The 15,211-nt window shown below is 52.9% G+C and overlaps 1 protein-coding gene across 6 annotated transcripts in view; it reads left to right on the forward strand.

Moving 5' to 3' along the window:
* LOC308575052 (rho guanine nucleotide exchange factor 11-like) overlaps window positions 1-15,211 on the forward strand; it is a 63,423-nt gene that overhangs the window by 35,975 nt on the left and 12,237 nt on the right. For 5 of the 6 annotated variants that reach the window (XM_081173443.1, XM_081173442.1, XM_081173444.1 and 2 more), the window contains 15 exons: window positions 722-844; window positions 2,319-2,342; window positions 5,362-5,503; window positions 5,622-5,718; window positions 5,933-5,962; window positions 7,226-7,352; window positions 7,446-7,625; window positions 9,188-9,235; window positions 9,983-10,170; window positions 11,007-11,153; window positions 11,514-11,593; window positions 11,704-11,829; window positions 12,836-12,953; window positions 14,092-14,270; window positions 14,368-14,443. In XM_081173443.1, the coding sequence (XP_081029569.1) occupies window positions 722-844; window positions 2,319-2,342; window positions 5,362-5,503; window positions 5,622-5,718; window positions 5,933-5,962; window positions 7,226-7,352; window positions 7,446-7,625; window positions 9,188-9,235; window positions 9,983-10,170; window positions 11,007-11,153; window positions 11,514-11,593; window positions 11,704-11,829; window positions 12,836-12,953; window positions 14,092-14,270; window positions 14,368-14,443 (1,685 nt within the window). The remainder of the gene's footprint in view (window positions 1-721; window positions 845-2,318; window positions 2,343-5,361; window positions 5,504-5,621; window positions 5,719-5,932; window positions 5,963-7,225; window positions 7,353-7,445; window positions 7,626-9,187; window positions 9,236-9,982; window positions 10,171-11,006; window positions 11,154-11,513; window positions 11,594-11,703; window positions 11,830-12,835; window positions 12,954-14,091; window positions 14,271-14,367; window positions 14,444-15,211) is intronic. The other variant, XM_081173445.1, reaches the window with a different exon arrangement.

Below are 15,211 nucleotides of genomic sequence, written 5' to 3' on the forward strand. Positions count from 1 at the left end.
TAATTAGAAAAATCTGATAATTATTTTTAAAGGAAACAGCTTGTAAGAAGTAAATATGGAGGCCAGATACAGGATAAAGGAAGTCTTTTATTTGGTTGTTTGCAGTGTTGTATGTTATGCTCATTGCATGCTATGTTCACGTTTAATGAGGGTGGATTTCTGTATTGGGGGGTGGGGGGGTTATGTTATGTTGTAAAAAACAATTCCATTTTTTTTATTAAAAAAATAATCTGTAGACTTCAGCTCACTTGTTTAATCCACTACTCCAGTTTTGAGTAGTTTTGATGGGGTTTTGTGTGTCTTACGTGAATCCCCTAGTTGGTACCCACTTCCACCTGCAACAGAACAGAATAAAGTTTTGTTTTGGGGTCGATGCTCCTTCGTGCAAGCAGGGATCCCAGAGGAAGTGCCCTTTTCTAAGACAGAAGGTTGACAGCTGTTGTTTCCATCCAGCTGGAGCTGTTTTAAAAAGCAAACCTGTTCCGCAAATGTGCCTCTTCTGTGCTTTAAAAGAGAGCCCAAATGGAACGAAACAGCATCATGTCAGGTGTTGCGCTGCTTTCCTCTGGGTCACATGACTTTCCTTCTAGATCTTCTAATCCACCTTGAGTTCTGGGGAAATTGGGTCGGGGGCAGGTTAGGTAGGATACAGAGTTATGAATGAAAGCTGAGAGCGAGGCGTGTCTTCATCCTGCCCTGGGGCTCCTCTCTGGCCTTGCAGGACCAAGCGCACTATGGGCCTGGGAAGCTTGTACGGGGAGAACGACTTGATGGACCTTGACGGAGACCCCCAGAAGGAGCGCCAGGTGGCCGAGAAGCAGATCGCTCAGCTTGGAGACATCCTGTGAGTGTGTGTGTATAATCTGAGATCGCACACCTGAGATGACTTTCCTGCAGCATTAAAGTGTCTGCATACAGTATGTGGGGACGCGGGTGGCGCTGTGGGTTAAACCACAGAGCTTAGGACTTGCTGATCAGAAGGTTGGCGGTTCGAATCCCCGCGATGGGGTGAGCTCCCGTTGCTCGGTCCCTGCTCCTCCCAACCTAGCAGTTCAAAAGCACACAAAAAAGTGCAAGTAGATAAATAGGTACTGCTCCAGCGGGAAGGTAAACGGCATTTCCGTGCGTGGCTCTGGTTCGCCAGAAGCGGCTTAGTCCTGCTGGCCACATGACCCGGAAGCTGTACGCCGGCTCCCTCGGCCAATAAAGCGAGATGAGCGCCGCAACCCCAGAGTCGGCCACGACTGGACCTAATGGTCAGGGGTCCCTTTACCTTCATACAGTATGTGTGTGTTAGGGGCTGACCTGGCAGGGGCTCCCCCCCTCCTCCAGCCTTGCAAGGCTCCAGATATCATATAGGAACTCCTTGCCTGTTGCTCTGCTCACCATCTGCTCCTGGAGGCTTTGACGGCCGAATTCTGCTTTTCTTTAAGGAGCCGTTTTTATTGCATTAATGCCAATAAGGCAGGAGGGAATCATGAAGGGTGGTTGGAAGTTGTGGCTCTGAGCCAGGCCAGCTTGTTTTGCGGCTGGTGTATTGGGAGTGCCCTCAGAGAGAGAGAGAGGAGAGAGATAGCTGTTCATGGAGGAGCGATCCCGCCCTGGTCGGTGGCCGAGGCCCTCCTCTAACTGGAGAACACAAAGGGGCACAAGGAGTGACCCCTGTAATCTTGTCCGGTCTGGAGTCACCGGTGGGTTTTCTAAAGGGGCCTGCTCCAGTTTGGGATAGCCATAATTTCTGGGCATAGGCTGTGCTGCCACCACGGTCCCATCCTGCCTGGAGGATTGCGCATGTGGTGCTCTGCCAGGATTGAGGCTCCGTGCAGCTACAGGGACAAGCAGCCCCTCTGGCTGCAGGGTGAGGGTGGGGCTGGGCCCCTCGGGAACGGGGGGCAGAGATATTCCCCCAGGGAGACTTGCCAGCAGAGGGTTATGTGCCTGTGTGTGGGTCTCAAGGTGGGAGACGATAGGGCAGTCCTGGGGGATAAGAAATGTGCTTGCCAATGGCGAGTGGAGTGGTTGACCCTGTGGCTTGCAGCTGATGTGCCCAACCTCTTGCAAGCATGGCCCAGTGGTCAGGGATGGTGATGGTGGTGGTAATGGGAGTCCCAGCAACATCCAGGGGGCACCAGTGTGCAGGGAGGAAGGCGGGTTTTCAGTATAGACCAAATGGGCAAGAGAGGGTCTCCTCCCTGGGCACGTGGACCCCCTGTGAGCCGTCTCTTGGAAGCGACTGGGCTGTAAGCAGAGGAGGAGAGGCTGTAGGAAGGGAAGACGCATCCTAATCTCCTCCTCCTTCCTTTGTCTCCTTCCTCCAGATCCAAATACGAAGAGGACCGGAGGTGAGTGTTTCCCTCAAACCTCAGCCCCCCAGGACTACTGGGTCAGGCAGCTCAGAAGGTGGGGAGAATTCCAAGGGTCCCCTTGAGAGGCTGCCAGGGACCTTCTTTTTCCTGCTCTCTTTACCTTTCATGTGGCATATTGCTTTATTTCTGGGTTTTTATCTTACGTATGTGTCTTGTCAAGGGACGTGCGTGGAGCTGTGGGTTAAACCACAGAGCCTAGGACTTGCCGATCAGAAGGTCGGCAGTTCGAATCCCCGCGACGGGATGAGCTCCTGTTGCTCAGTCCCTGCTCCTGCAAACATAGCAGTTCGAAAGCACGTCAAAGTGCAAGTAGATAAATAGGTACCGCTTTGGCGGGAAGGTAAATGGCATTTCCGTGCGCTGCTCTGGTTCGCCAGAAGCGGCTTAGTCCTGCTGGCCACATGACCCGGAAAAACTGCGGACAAATGTCAGCCAGTAAAGCGAGATGAGCGCCGCAACCCCAGAGTCGGCCACGACTGGACCTTATGGTCATGGGTCCCTTTACCTTTACTATGTGTCGTGTCAGCTGCCTTGAGGCTTTATTTGGCTGAAAAGCAGCCAGGAGACACAAAGTTTAGTTAACAGGGTTTGTTCCGCGTTTTAGGTTTCTGGGTACCCACAGATCAGTTAGGAACTGAGTCTCTCTTGGTGTTCCTGCTGAAGTTCATTCCATTTATTCTTCAGTAATTCTTCAGGCATCCTTTCTATTACATAGGAAGCTGCCTGCTGCTGAGTCAGGCCATTGGTCCTGTATTGTCCACACTAACTGGCAGCGACTCCGCAGAGATGCTGTCAGTGGGGACTGCACCTGGGACTTTGCTTCTGCAAAGCAGGTACTCAGCCATGGAGCTGCTATGGCTCTGTTTGTTGCTGGTGAAGTGTCTGTACAGTGGTACCTCGCAAGACGAACGCCTCGCAAGACGGAAAACCCGCTAGACGAAAGGGTTTTCCGTTTTGGAGGCGCTTCGCAAGACGAATTTCCCTATGGGCTTGCTTCGCAAGACGACAGCCCATAGGGAAATATCCGGGACAGCGGGGAAGCGCAGCGCGTCTTCCCCACTGTCCTCGGACCTCTTCCGAAGCCGGGCGGTGGGGCGGGAACGCCTCCTCCCGCCGCCGGGCTTCGGAACGATGCTCCGAAGCCGGGCGGCGGGGCGGGAACGCCTCCTCCCGCCGCCGGGCTTCGGAACGATGCTCCGAAGCCGGGCGGCGGGGAGGGAACACCTGCCCCCGCTGCCCGGCTTCGGAACGATGCTCCGAAGCCGGGCGGCGGGGAGGGAACGCCAGCCCCCGCCACCGGGCTTCGGAACGGTGCTCCGAAGCCGGGCGGCGGGGTGGGAACTCCTGCCCCCGCCGCCGGGCTTCGGAACGGTGCTCCGAAGCCGGGCGGCGGGGTGGGAACTCCTGCCCCCGCCGCCGGGCTTCGGAACGGTGCTCCGAAGCCGGGCGGCGGGGAGGGAACACCTTCTGAAGGCGGGCGGGGGGCGAAAGTCTTTGCTCCCCCCTGCCTGCCTGTCCCGGAGGGCTTTTGAAGGCAGGCGGGGGGGAGCAAAGACTTTCGCCCCCCGCCCGCCTTCAGAAGAGGTCCAGGACCTCTTCTGAAGGCTGGCGGGGGGCAAAAGTCTTTGTCCCCCCTGCCTGCCTTCCCAGGGGCTTTTAAATCGCCCCGGACAGCGGAGAAGTCCTCCGCTGTCCGGGGCGATTTTAAAATGCCGCCCGCCAGCATTTTAAGATCGCCCGGACAGCGGAGAAGTCCTCCGCTGTCCCGGGGTTTTTTAAAATGCTGGGGGTGGGAAGAAAAGCCCTTGTCCCCCCCCCCCCAGCCTTCAGAAGAGGTCCGGGGACAGTGTGTCCCCGGACCTGGTCTGAAGGCGGTTTCCCTAGGAACGCATTAATTGATTTTCAATGCATTCCTATGGGAAACCGTGCATCGCAAGACGAAAAACTCGCAAGACGAAGAGACTTGCGGAACGAATTAATTTCGTCTTGCGAGGCACCACTGTACATACATTTCCTGTTGTGCCCTTCCAGAAGGCATTTGGTGTCCTTATGGGGCAACCCTGGAAGGAGCTTCAGTTGCGCGCACACACTTTATCACACACACTTTTCAAAACATTGACTCAATTTAATATTTGCAGCCCTTTATTTCAACAGCAACTGTTGAGCTCGAAGCAGCTCAACAATAACCACAATAGCATTTAAAAAACAGACACTGCAACCGCTACGATATCAAACACAGTAACATATAAATAAAGCAAATATCAAGAGCAAATTGTTCAAAAAAATTGATACAGTCATAGCATTTCAAAATATCGGAAAGGGCTGCTGAGCACCAGCCCTGTGCCATCCTCTCTCTGGGAAGAGCTTTTCTCTTCTGTGGGAGGTCAGAGCCAGCCGGGACCGGGGACGCTCTGATGCAGCGAAGGTGACTGAGAGGCAGAGGCCGGCCAAGACCCCCTTGCTTTAAAGCTGTCACGTTCTTGACGTTAGGGGTCTTGCGCCATTTAGTGCCCTCTAGTTTGAGTTTGGGGTGCAGGTGACGCTGTGGGTTAAACCACAGAGCCTAGGACTTGCCGATCAGAAAGTCAGTGGCTCGAATTCCCTCGATGGGGTGAGCTCCCGTTGCTCGGTCCCAGCTCCTGCCAACCTAGCAGTTTGAAAGCACGTCAAAGTGCAAGTAGATAAATAGGTACCGCTCCGGCAGGAAGGTAAACGGCGTTTCCATGCGCTGCTCTGGTTCACCAGAAGCGGCTTAGTCCTGCTGGCCACATGATCCGGAAGCTGTACGCCGGCTCCCTTGGCCAGTAAAGTGAGATGAGCACCGCAACCCCAGAGTCGGCCACGACTGGACCTAATGGTCAGGGGTCCTTTTACCTTTAGTTTGAGTTCTCTCTGCTTTCCCCCCTCCCACTGGCCTGCGCTGCCCTGATGCCAGCAGCCTCTTCCCTTCGCCCTCCCCTTCTGGGGCTCAGTTGACCCCTCTTCCTCCCCGCAGCGCCCCCATGAGCTTCGCCTTGAACACCTACATGGGGCATGTGGGGATCCGTCCGCGAGAAGCACGCCCCGTCAGTGTGGTGGAGAAGTCCCAGGCGCAGGAGAAAGACAAGTGGCTGCCGTTCTTCCCCAAGGCCAAGAAGGTGAGCTGGTGGTCAGGCTGGAGGGAGGGAGAGAAGGGTGTGTGTGTGTGTCCCGTGCCTCTCCTAATACACACTCTGTGTGTGTCTGCGTGTCTCTCTCTCTCTCCTGGCTCAACAGAGCAGCAGCACCAAGAAGGATAAAGACGCCATGGAGGACAAGAAGCGCAACCCCATCCTCAAGTACATTGGGAAGCCCAAAAGCTCCTCCCAGAGCAGTGAGTTCCAGGGGCAGAGGAGGGCAGGGGGGGGGATGGTGCTGAGCGCCCCCCCTCCTGCAATGTGTTCTAGGGGGAGTGGATTCAGCCGGGCTTCCTCCTTCCTTCCTTCCTTCCTCCTCTCCTCGCTTCTCCTCCTCCTTTTTCTGTCTTTTTCATCGGTGCGATTTTGACGTTGATTTTGACATTCCATTCTTTTTGTTTTCCTTTTCAGCATTTCATGTCCCCTTGTCCCCTGTTGAAGGTAAAAACAAAAGGAACACACACACACCCCTTGCTGGTTTTTCTCCCTGACCCCCCCATCCCAGCTCATCCCCCCCCCCTTGCCCACCCCACCCCTGCTGCCGCTGCTGCTTAAAAAAATAAAAAATGGCGAGAAGGTCTCTTTTTCCAGAAAAGGCCTTGGAAATTGTTGTTGTCACTGGTTCTGTGAGGATGGGTTGGATTTAATCGCTCAGGATCTCCCCCCGCCCTCTTTCCCCTCCCCATGCAAAAGCCACACTTCCGTTTCCTTGCCTAACTTCTCCCAGGACAGCGCAGTTTGGCCTCCTCTGCCATGCAGTCGTGAGGAACATGGCCTTGGCGCTGCCCTCAGAGGGCCCTTTCTGCCGTGGCTTCCCCAGCGGGGTGGGAGATTGCCTTGGGAAAGGTGTGCAAACCACCCCTTGCGTTCACCGTGGGGAGACGGCGCTGCGTTCTCTCTCAGACGCACCGGAGTGGAGCTGAAGGCCACCCCTTTCCCCTTCCCCTCCCATCTCCTTCAGAGCTGCTCATTCAGGTCGTGTCTCCTTGATGTCGTTCTGCTTACAGGAGTGGCCCTTCTTCCCCTTTGATTTCTTGCCAGCGGGTGTTTGGGGTGCCCTGGAACTGGGCTGGGCCTGAGGCCGTGGGGTTCCTCCTTTGTGGGAATCCCTTGTGGGAATCCGTAGTCCTAGGTTTCCTCTTCAAGTGGGGAGAGGGGTTCAGGATGGCGACCAGGTGAAGGGGAGAGCGGAGACAGGGCCCTCTCATCCCGTCGGCAGCTGTGTAGAAATGGAATGTGTCTGTGTAATGAAGGAGTTCCAGGCTTTTATCCAGGCAAGGCCTGCTGAGAGTGGACCAGTTGAAATTAGTGAACCCAAGCTGTTCATGTCCATTAGTTGCAGTGGGTCTACTCTGAAGAGAACTGGCACTGGATACAACTCCCTTTCCCTCCCCCCAAAAGTGCCACGCTTCAGTTCCCTCTACACCAGCGGTTCTCAACCTGCAGGTCCCCAGATGTTGTCGGACTACAACTCCCATCATCCCTGAGCTCTGGCCTTGCTAGCTAGGGGTGATGGGAGTTGTAGTTCAACCACATCTGGGGACCCACAGGTTGAGAGAGGCTGCTCTACACAGTCATCTGCCTTGGACCTTCTTCTGGGCCAGACCCTGGTGTCTGCCCCCTCATCCCCCCCCCAGTTAAGTCTGTAGCTGTGTGGGGATTGGGGGCTTCTAACGGCTCGACTTTCCCTCCCGCTCTGACCAGTTAAACCCGGCAACGTGAGGAACATCATCCAGCACTTTGAGAACAACCAGCATTATGACTCGCAGGAGCCTGGCCTGCAGCGCCTCTCCACCGGCAGCTTCCCTGAGGACCTCCTGGAGTCGGACAGGTAGGAGGACGCCCAGAACGCCCGGCAAGGGGGGTGGGGACAGGTGGGCTCAAAGTCCTCATCTGCCCTCCTTCCTCTCCCTCGTGGCTTCAGTTCCAGGTCGGAGGTCAAACTCGGCCGGTCGGAGAGCCTCAAGGGCCGGGAGGAGCTGAAGAGGTTGCGCAAAGCAGAGAACGTGCCTCGCTCACGCAGCGACGTGGATATGGACGCCGCGGCTGAGGCCACCCGCCTCCACCAGTCGGCCTCTTCTTCTGCGTCCAGCCTCTCTGCCAGGTGAAAAGGGGGGAGCTCCTTAAGGTCCAGCGCCACCTTCTGTACTTAGTATTCCAGCACCTTGCAGAAGTTGGAACGCTTTCCAGATAAATTTTGTTGTTTGCTGGGCATCTCTGTAGAAGCGGCTTATCATTGTTCCATCTTTGAGGCTGCTGTTCTGCCCCATGTTGGGCACAGAAGCGTTAAGAACATAAGAACAGCTGGCTGGATCAGACCAAAGTGGACCCATCCAGTCCAGGCTCCTGTTCTCACAGTGGCCAAGCAGATCTCCAAAAGGGAAACCTGTAAGCAAGACCTGACCTGAAGAAGAACTCTTCCCCACCTGTGGTTTCCAGTGAGGATTCAGGAGCATCGCTGCCTCTGACTGTGGAGGCAGAACAGAGCCACCCTCGCTAGGAGCCATTGATACAACAAAACAACAACACCACAAACTGACTTATAATTATAAAACCAAATTTACTAGAATGATAGCTAGAATAGAGATGGACTTGTAACCATTCAAACAACAAACATACGAAGGTGCCATGTGCAAGACAAAGCCTGGAGATGCTGTAAACGTGGAGTGGATAAATGTACAACTCTTATCTCCCAACATTAACATTCAACGTTAACAGAACCTTCGCATCCAAGGTGACACAATTTAAGCAGCCTCTTTTATATTGTTTGTAAACCACTTCAAGGCTTCATTTACAGGTAGGCAGGATGCAGTTGTTGCTAAATAAATCAAGTAAATAAATAACTGTAATCGGCCAGCTAAGGCAGCTTTCTGCCCCTCGTTCGCTTTATTTTGCAAAAATTGCATCCTGCCCAACTTCAAACAAAGCTGCTAAGTGGTTTACAAAGAGCATAAAATACACGTTTAAAATGGCCCGTAAAAAAGAACCAGCGTTAGAAACAAGTTTACAAAAAGCAAATTTAATGAAATAAGGAGTTAAAAGTGTGCATACTAAGCTGAAATGACTGGTTAAAATACCTTTCAACTTCTACATGTCTTGGTAGGCTTTGCCCAAACAAAATATTTTAGTAGGCTCCCCCAAAATACAGCGAAGGTGCCTCCCTAATCTCAATGGGCAGGGAGTTCCAGAGGGTAGGAGGTGCCATGCTGAGATACGTCTAGAAGTGCCACTTCCGCAGATCAAAGTGATCAAGTGGGCATATATGGGGGAAGGTGGCCCCTAATTAAGATGTGCAGCATTTGTATTCATGGTGCGCCTTTCTCTCCCCCCCCCCATCCTTCCCTTTCTTCCTTTGAGGAGCCCTCTGTCTGTTTGCAAAGGAAAGGGGTCACTCTTCCCCTCATTCTGTGCCCTCCAGGTGTTTGGGACTCCAACTCCCATCAGCCCAGCCATCGTGGCTGTGCCCTCATGAGTCCTTGTGCCATTTGACCTGCTGGCTGGGGCTGATGGGAGCTGGAGTTCAAAACCCCCAGAGGGCACCTGGTTGGGGAAGTCTGTGTTCTGTGTCTTAAGTGTTTGCTGGATGGGTCCCTTCCCGCAGCCGTGAGGGAGTTAAGCCCAGAGTTTGTGGTGCTCACCATTTATAATCTCTTCTTGTGCCTCCAGGTCTCTGGAAAACCCCACACCGCCGTACACTCCCAAAATGGGGCGCAGGTGAGCTACCCTTGCAGCCAAGGTCAGGAGGAACAGGCATTCTTCCATGGGGCAGGAAGAATGGGTTGTCTAGGTGTTTTCCTCTTCATCTTCTTATTCTTGGTGACCCAGAGGAGCAGGGGGAACGAGGCCACGACTGTCTTGTGCTTAGTCACGGTGGTCCTGTGTATGCCTGGGTGGGGTCCCCCCTCCCATCGCTGGACCGTGGCAGAGACCCCCAGAGCAGAAATTGAACTGGTTGAGTCTCTCCGTCTGTCTCGCAGTTGGGGCGTCCTGCAACACGAAAGAGACTTCTGGGTCCGGCTGGCTCTTAATGGGGCTATAAAGACCCTGCGTTGGGAGAGATGCTGCCTCTGGTGGGCTGCAAGGAAGGAACTAGGGTAGGGGTCACCCAGATTTTGGGGCCTGTGAGCCCATTGGCACCTCTCTCCTTCCCTGGAGGAGAACACCCAGCCGCAAGAGACGATAGAAAATGAGCACATCTGCAAACATCACTTTCCCAGAAGCTCTGGATACAGTTCAGATCCAGCAGAATTAACCTGAGCCTTGAAAAGCACATGGAGCTAAAAGATGACGTGGGAAGGAGCATTGCAAGGCTCTCGTTTGCATCAGCAGGCGAACTCTGAAGCTCTTATGTACCGTTAGTTCCAGGAAGGCCCAGTTTACGAGGCTGGAGGACCTTTCTCAGAGACCCTCTTTTGACACCCCTTCTTGTCTCTCTCCAACCCTCCCCCCCCCCCGGCGCAGAAGCATCGAGTCCCCAAACTTGGGCTTCAGCACCGACTCCTTCCTGCCCCACCTGCTGGAGGACGACTTCTTCCAGCTCTCGGAGCTGGAGCTGGAGCCGGACTCGCAAAACTGGCAGCACACCGTGGGCCGTGAAGTCGTGTCTTCTCTGACGCAGCGGGAGATCGACCGCCAGGAAGTCATCAATGGTGAGGAGGGTCTCCCTGCGGTCGCCGTCAGAAAGACGGGGGGGTGGGGAGGTGTGCCTGGTGAGCTCTGACATTCTGACATAGGGCCAAGGCAGCCAAGTGCGGTGCTTCCTGGCCCTGGCTGTAATGTCCAAGGAAGAAGAGGAATCCCTAGATAGGGCCTGTAAGACAGAGCTATTCCACCTGGCTTTCAATTTGAACTTAGCCTGATCTTTTATTCCCCTTCCTTCCCTCCCTCTCCCCTTTTTATGAAGATCACCCGCTCTGGGATCCCGCAGCTAATTTTCCCCTGGTCTCCTTGCTGGCCCAAATAGGACTAATTTAGCCAGCTAGCCCTGCTGACCATCTAATGTTTATTGGATGGATTTCCCCCCTAAATTGATTCGTGAATTCTGAATTTATTGTTATTCACGTTTTATACTGTATTTTATGCTGGTTTTTTGTTGCATCAATCAATTGTTTTAAATTTGTTGTTAGCCGCCCTGAGCCCGGTTTTCTGAACCCTGGAAGGACGGGGTATAATTAAAAATTCATTATTATTATTAGATGGCTGAGGGGTGGGTGTGCTGCCCTGGTAACCAGAGCCATCAGCTCTGTACTGGCGCCTGGGCTTGGCTCAGGGACAAAGAGTCCCAGGTTTGATCCCAGGGAACAGGATCTGCCCGAGACCCTGGAGAGCCAGCAGAGAGTGGAACCATCAGGGGTCTGACTAAACAACGCAGCTCTATCCCTTCATCGATGGCACAGTTTTGTTCAGGAGGAGGGCAGGTTTACTTCACGACCCAAACCTTTAAGAACAAATTGAAACTTCTCCCTTTCCCCTGCTCTTTCCTCAGAGCTGTTTGTGACGGAGGGCTCTCACTTGCGGATCCTCCGTGTCCTGGACGTTCTCTTCTACCAGCGCATGAGAAAGGAGAGCCTTCTTTCCCGGGAGGAGCTGGCCCTCCTCTTCCCCAACCTCCCAGAGGTCTTGGAGATCCACAGTAAGGCTGCTTCTCCTGCTCCCTCGGAGCCCCTTTGGACCAGGCCCCCCCATTCTGTGGTTTCTACAGCAGGCAGAGAGGGTCTCCCCTCCACAAGCCCCCTGCTCAGGAGGAGAACTGGAGCAAAGCCGAAGAGCCCCGCAGTTGCCAAATCTCACAGGGCGGAGGGGGCAGGGAAATCCTGAGGGTGGTCTTGATCCCATTTGCCATGTTGGCTGGACCCTAAATGGCCAGCTCTGCCCACTGCTGAGAGCCTTTCACTGAAAATAAAGAGTGCCTGTGTGGAGTTTAAAACTAGGCCCGTACTCCATCCCCTTCTGTTACCTTTTCTCCTTTCCTCACCATCCTTCCCTCCTCCAGATTCTCTTTCGGAATCGATGAAGAGGCTGCGAGAGGAAGGGCCGATCGTCAAAGAGATTGGGGACCTCATGCTTTCCCGGGTGAGCATCCCAGACCGCGTGGGCTGCCTTGGGGACACTAGGTGATCTCCTGACCCACCTGAGGTTAACCCAGGAGTGTTTTCTCCCCTGCCCTCTTTGTGTCCCCCCAGTTTGATGGGGCTGCCCGCGAGGAGTTCCAGCAGATGGCTGCCCGCTTCTGCGCATACCAGTCCATGGCGCTTGAGCTGATCAAAACCAAGCAGCGGAAGGAGACTCGCTTCCAGCTCTTCATGCAGGTAGCCTCGTGATGGGGCAGGAGGCTGCTAATGGACGGGGAGGAAGGAGATGGGGGAGGAAGGGACTTTTCTTAATTTTTTTTTATTTAAAAAAAAAATTACAAGCATCAAATTCAAAATCCATATTCATTTTCTAACATAAGCCTATTACATAAAGGTAAAGGGACCCCTGACCATTAGGTCCAGTTGTGGCCAACTCTGGGGTGCTCATCTCGCTTTACTGGCCGAGGAAGCCGGCGTACAGCTTCCAGGTCATGTGGCCAGCAGGACTAAGCCGCTTCTGGTGAACCAGAGCAGTGCACGGAAACGCTATTTACCTTCCCGCCGGAGCGGTACCTGTTTATCTACTTGTACTTTGATGTGCTTTCAAATTGGCAGGAGCAGGGACCGAGCAACGGGAGCTCACCCCGTCGCGGGGATTCGAACCGCCAACCTTCTGATCGGCACGTCCTAGGCTCTGTGGTTTAACCCACAGCGCCACCCGCATCCCTTAGCCTATTGCATAGATTACCTAAATTAAAATATATCTAATTGCTCTAGGCTTCCCTTTGCTATATGTAAATACAACACAATTAACAAATTATATTATAAATGATATTATAGGTTCCCATATACCCCCCCACTCCCCTTCAGCCATGTGTGATCTCAATATTTTACTTCTTCCGTCTTGTTATAATTTGATAATTATTCAATTGATTCTGTTATTATTTTCTTGCTTACGTTTTACACATTCTCTATCAATGTTTCAATTCCGGAACCATATTTTCCCATGTATTCCTTCACTCCATCCCACTCTCTAATTATTCTCTGATTTGAGTGGCCTCTAATAATTGCCGTCAATTTTGCCATTTCTGCAAACTCACAGAGTTTGTTTTGCCGTTCTAACAGTGATGGGATTTTCAGGGGGAGGAAGGGACTTTTCAGCGGCCAGCCCTCTCCTGTCTCTGCAGGCCAGAGAAACACAAGCCTGTCTCTCTCTCTCTCTCTCTCTCCCTGCCTTTCCCAGGAAGCCGAGAGCAACCCTCAGTGCCGCCGCCTCCAGCTCAAAGACCTCATCATCTCAGAGATGCAGCGGCTGACGAAGTACCCTTTGCTGCTGGAGAACATCATCAAGCACACAGACGGTATCTCTCTCTTCGTATTTGGCTGTTTGTTTGTTTTTTGTGTCTCTTCCTATTCAAATGTTACACATTGCAATCTCCTCTTAAGCACATTCAACTCGCTGGTTGAAATTGCACAGATTAAATCCAGTCACGGCTTGGTCTTCTTGGGGTTACCCAGCAGGGAAATAACTCTTCGGCTCTGTGTCTTGCTAGCTGGGCAAGGCTCACTTGCCCTGTGGCCTCTGGGAGGGCTGGGGATTCTTGCTGCCTCACCCATGAGCTGTGGGAGCAGCTCCAAGGATCAGGGCCTACACGACCGTTGTGTATACATGGAACTATTGGAACCAACCCCCCATGTAAGATGCGATTGTACTGTATTTTTAAACTTGTGTCAGCTTTCTGATGTTGTGAGTCAGCATACATAGAGATTATGGTTGTGTGTGTGCGTGCGCACTGTGCATTAGTGCCCTGTGGTGCTGTGTCTGTAAAGCGTGGGTGCTATTCAGAAGCCAATTTTCACATTAACCAATAAGAATTATTTTGCATCGTGTATCAGAGCTGCCGCTGATCTGTCTTTCAGACGTCGTTTTGTTTTTAAATGCAGGATTGTTTTTAAATTGTACAGTGGTACCTCTGGATGCGAACGGGATCCGTTCCGGAGCCCCATTCGCATCCTGAAGCGAACACAACCCGCGCATCTGTGATTTGCCGCTTCCGCGCATGTGTGAGACATCATTTTGAGCGTCTGTGCATGCATGAGCGGCGAAACCCAGAAGTAACACGCTCCATTACTTCTGGGTTGCCACGGAGCGCAACCCGAAAATATTCATCCCGAAGCTACTTCAACCCGAGGTATGACTGTAGTGGAAGTCACTTTGGGACCCCCCTGTGTGTTTTAAACAAAGCCTCCCAGGTTTCCCATAAATAGAAACAAACTTTGCCAGTGGCTGGACTTGTAATCTGGGGAACCGGGTTCGCGTCTCCGCTCCTCCACATGCAGCTGCTGGGTGACCTTGGGCCAGTCACACTTCTTGAAGTCTCTCAGCCCCACTCACCACACAGAGTGTTTATTATGGGGGAGGAAGGGAAAGGAGAATGTGAGCCGCTTTGAGACTCCCTAGGGTAAGTGATAAAGCGGGATATCACCTTCATTGCTTAGGGGAGACCTTGGAGCACAAGAAACTTTGCCAGGCCCGGGACCAGTGCCGAGAGATCCTCCGGTACGTGAATGAGGCAGTGAAGCGTGCAGAAAACCAGCAGCGACTGGAGGTTTACCAGAAGCGCCTAGATGCCACTTCGCTGGAGCGGACCAGCAACCCGCTGGCAGCGGAATTCAAGGTACAATTCCCCCTTTGCCCTGCACCTGAGTCCCTGGCTTTATCCTGCTCGCCTCCTCCTCCTCAAAACGCCGCCTTTTTCTACCCCTCCTGTCCAGAACCTCGACCTCCGAAGCCGTCGCATGATCCACGAGGGCCCTCTGAGTTGGCGCATCAGCAAGGATAAGACTGTGGGTATGTAGCTGGCAAAAACGAAAGCTCCTCTCAGCGTTCGCGCGTGTTCTCACACAAGTGTGGCACGGCCTCTCAGAGTGAAGGCCTGTGTGCGCTTCCTCTGCAGTTGACTTTTCTAATTTATATCCCACTCTCCGATTAAAACAGTAATCAAAAGTGTGGAGGGGTTGTAGGAAGATTGCCTGAGCCGAAAAGCCCTGGCAAGCCATTGCTGCCAGCCCGAGTAGACAAGACTGAACTAGATGGACTGAGCAAAGGGGTCAAGAGGCAGCTTCCGAAAAGAGTAACAGAACCAAGCAATTTTGGAACATGGTCCCTGAAACAAGCAGAGCTTTAGCTGTTGGAAGATCAAAACTGTCAATGTGTTGTTACTCATTCATTCACTCATTTAATAAAATGTATAAGCTGCTTGGTTGTAAAAAGCTCAAAGTGGTTTACCAAAAGACTAAAACAATAGAAAATTTTTTTAAAAATTTAAACCATTGATAAACTAAAAACACACAATAGTATTTATAGTTCCAGGACAACAGGCCACAGATTAAAAGGCTCTCCCAGATCAGCAGCCTTTGGAAGGCTCCATGGCAGAACACCTGCTTGGAATGCAGAAGGATCCACACTGGCAGCATCTCCAGGGAGGGCTGGGGAATGACTCCCTGCCTGAGGCCCTGGAGAGCCATTTCTGTCCATCCGTGGCAACAGGCCTGAGCTAGAGAGACCGTCCCTTGTTCCTATGTCTAGACAGGCCTTAAGTCAGACTTGCATCAAAGA

The sequence above is a fragment of the Podarcis bocagei genome, assembly GCF_964188305.1.
Source record: "Podarcis bocagei genome assembly, chromosome: 16".
NCBI lineage: Eukaryota > Metazoa > Chordata > Lepidosauria > Squamata > Lacertidae > Podarcis > Podarcis bocagei.